We start from the raw sequence: 1,498 nt of genomic DNA on the forward strand, positions 1-1,498 counted from the left end.
CTTGCAGGGGTGAAGGGATTCATGACCGATGACATGTCTGACCCCTCCATCCTCCGGCTCATCCTGGTCATCTCCTATAATGGCCTAATTAAACTACTATCCATTAAGGGATGTTCTGAATATAGAACAATAGAACATGCCACCCACAACAATTCCTTCAAAACATTTTGGGAGAAAAGAATTTATTTGCATCCACATTGAACAGAAAGATCACATTACACAATATTTGTTAATTTCGCACAGCACTATAATGAGTTGGCCAGTCTACCTTGGACCTACAGTTTCCTGCTTCGCGTGCCCATAGCCATCAGCACCCGCACACGGATCTCCTTGGTCTTGGCCCCATAAACCATGGGGTTGAGCATGGAAGGGACCAGCAAGTAGAAATTGGCCAGGAAGATGTGGACACTGTGGGGGATGCTGTGCCCAAAACGATGAGAAAGGACGGAGAAAAGTCCAGGGGTGTACTGAATGAAGATGACTCCCACGTGGGCCCCACAAGTGCCCAGGGCTTTGTGACGAGCCTCCAGTGATGGCAGGCGGAATACGGTCTGCAGGATCCGTCCATAGGAGGCGAAGATGAAGGTCAGGTCTCCACCAACAATGAGGAGGGATGCAACCAACCCATAGAGGTTGTTGGGAGTGGTGTTCCCACAAGCTAGTTTTACTAGAGCCATATGCTCACAATAAGTATGAGAGATATTTCGGGAGTGACAGAATCTCAGCCTGAGCAAAAGGAAAGGAACGGGTAAGACGATTACAAAAGCCCGGATAGCAATGGCTGCTCCGAATTTGACCACCGTCCTTGGGGTCAACAGGGTTGTGTAGCTGAGTGGGTAGCAGATGGCCACATATCGGTCATAGGCCATGGCGGTGAGCGTCCCAGATTCCACAGCAGTGATGGCGTGGACCACAAACATCTGCACCAGGCAGGCAGCGAAGGTGATCTCTTGGGCCTTGGTCCAGAAGATGGCCAGCATCTTGGGCAGGATACAGGTGGGCATGGCCATGTCGGTGAGGGCCAGGATGGAGAGGAAGAGGTACATGGGCTGGTGCAGGCTGGATTCTGTCCAGATGACCCAGAGCAGGGTGGCGTTGCCCAAGAGGGTCATGGCGTAGATGAAGCAGAAGGTGATGGAGAGCCAGGCCTGGACACTCTCCAGTCCCAGAAGACCCAGGAGGAAGAAGGAGGTGGAAGGAGCCTGGCCACTGAGGTTAGTAGCTCCTGGCATAGCAGTAAATGAACCAGATGCCTCTCTCTCCAAGCTGCCTGGTCTTCTTACTTCTTAAATGTTTGGATACAATCTGCTGAATCTAAAAGTCGGCTTACTCCCCCCCACCATCAACTGGTCTGCAATTTCTTTGGATAAGGCCTTCTCCTAAGCCATGGGACCTTCTGGGTGCTGCTGCCAGCTGGAGAGTCAGTTTCCTGCCTCTGGATGATGAAGTGGGGTGTTCCTCTCAGAGAAATGAAGAACGTGAGAAGTCCCACTCCAGG

At 51.6% G+C, this 1,498-nt stretch overlaps 1 protein-coding gene across 1 annotated transcript; it reads right to left on the reverse strand.

The window, feature by feature from the left end:
- Window positions 1–275: 275 nt before the first annotated feature.
- LOC107298425 (putative olfactory receptor 52P1) lies at window positions 276–1,232 on the reverse strand. Its single transcript, XM_015827805.1, has one exon. The coding sequence runs from the start codon at window positions 1,230–1,232 to the stop codon at window positions 276–278; it is 957 nt and encodes a 318-aa protein (XP_015683291.1).
- Window positions 1,233–1,498: the final 266 nt, after the last annotated feature.

Source organism: Protobothrops mucrosquamatus, unplaced genomic scaffold (genome assembly GCF_001527695.2).
Source record: "Protobothrops mucrosquamatus isolate PMUCROS unplaced genomic scaffold, P.Mucros_1.0 scaffold3960, whole genome shotgun sequence".
Lineage (NCBI taxonomy): Eukaryota > Metazoa > Chordata > Lepidosauria > Squamata > Viperidae > Protobothrops > Protobothrops mucrosquamatus.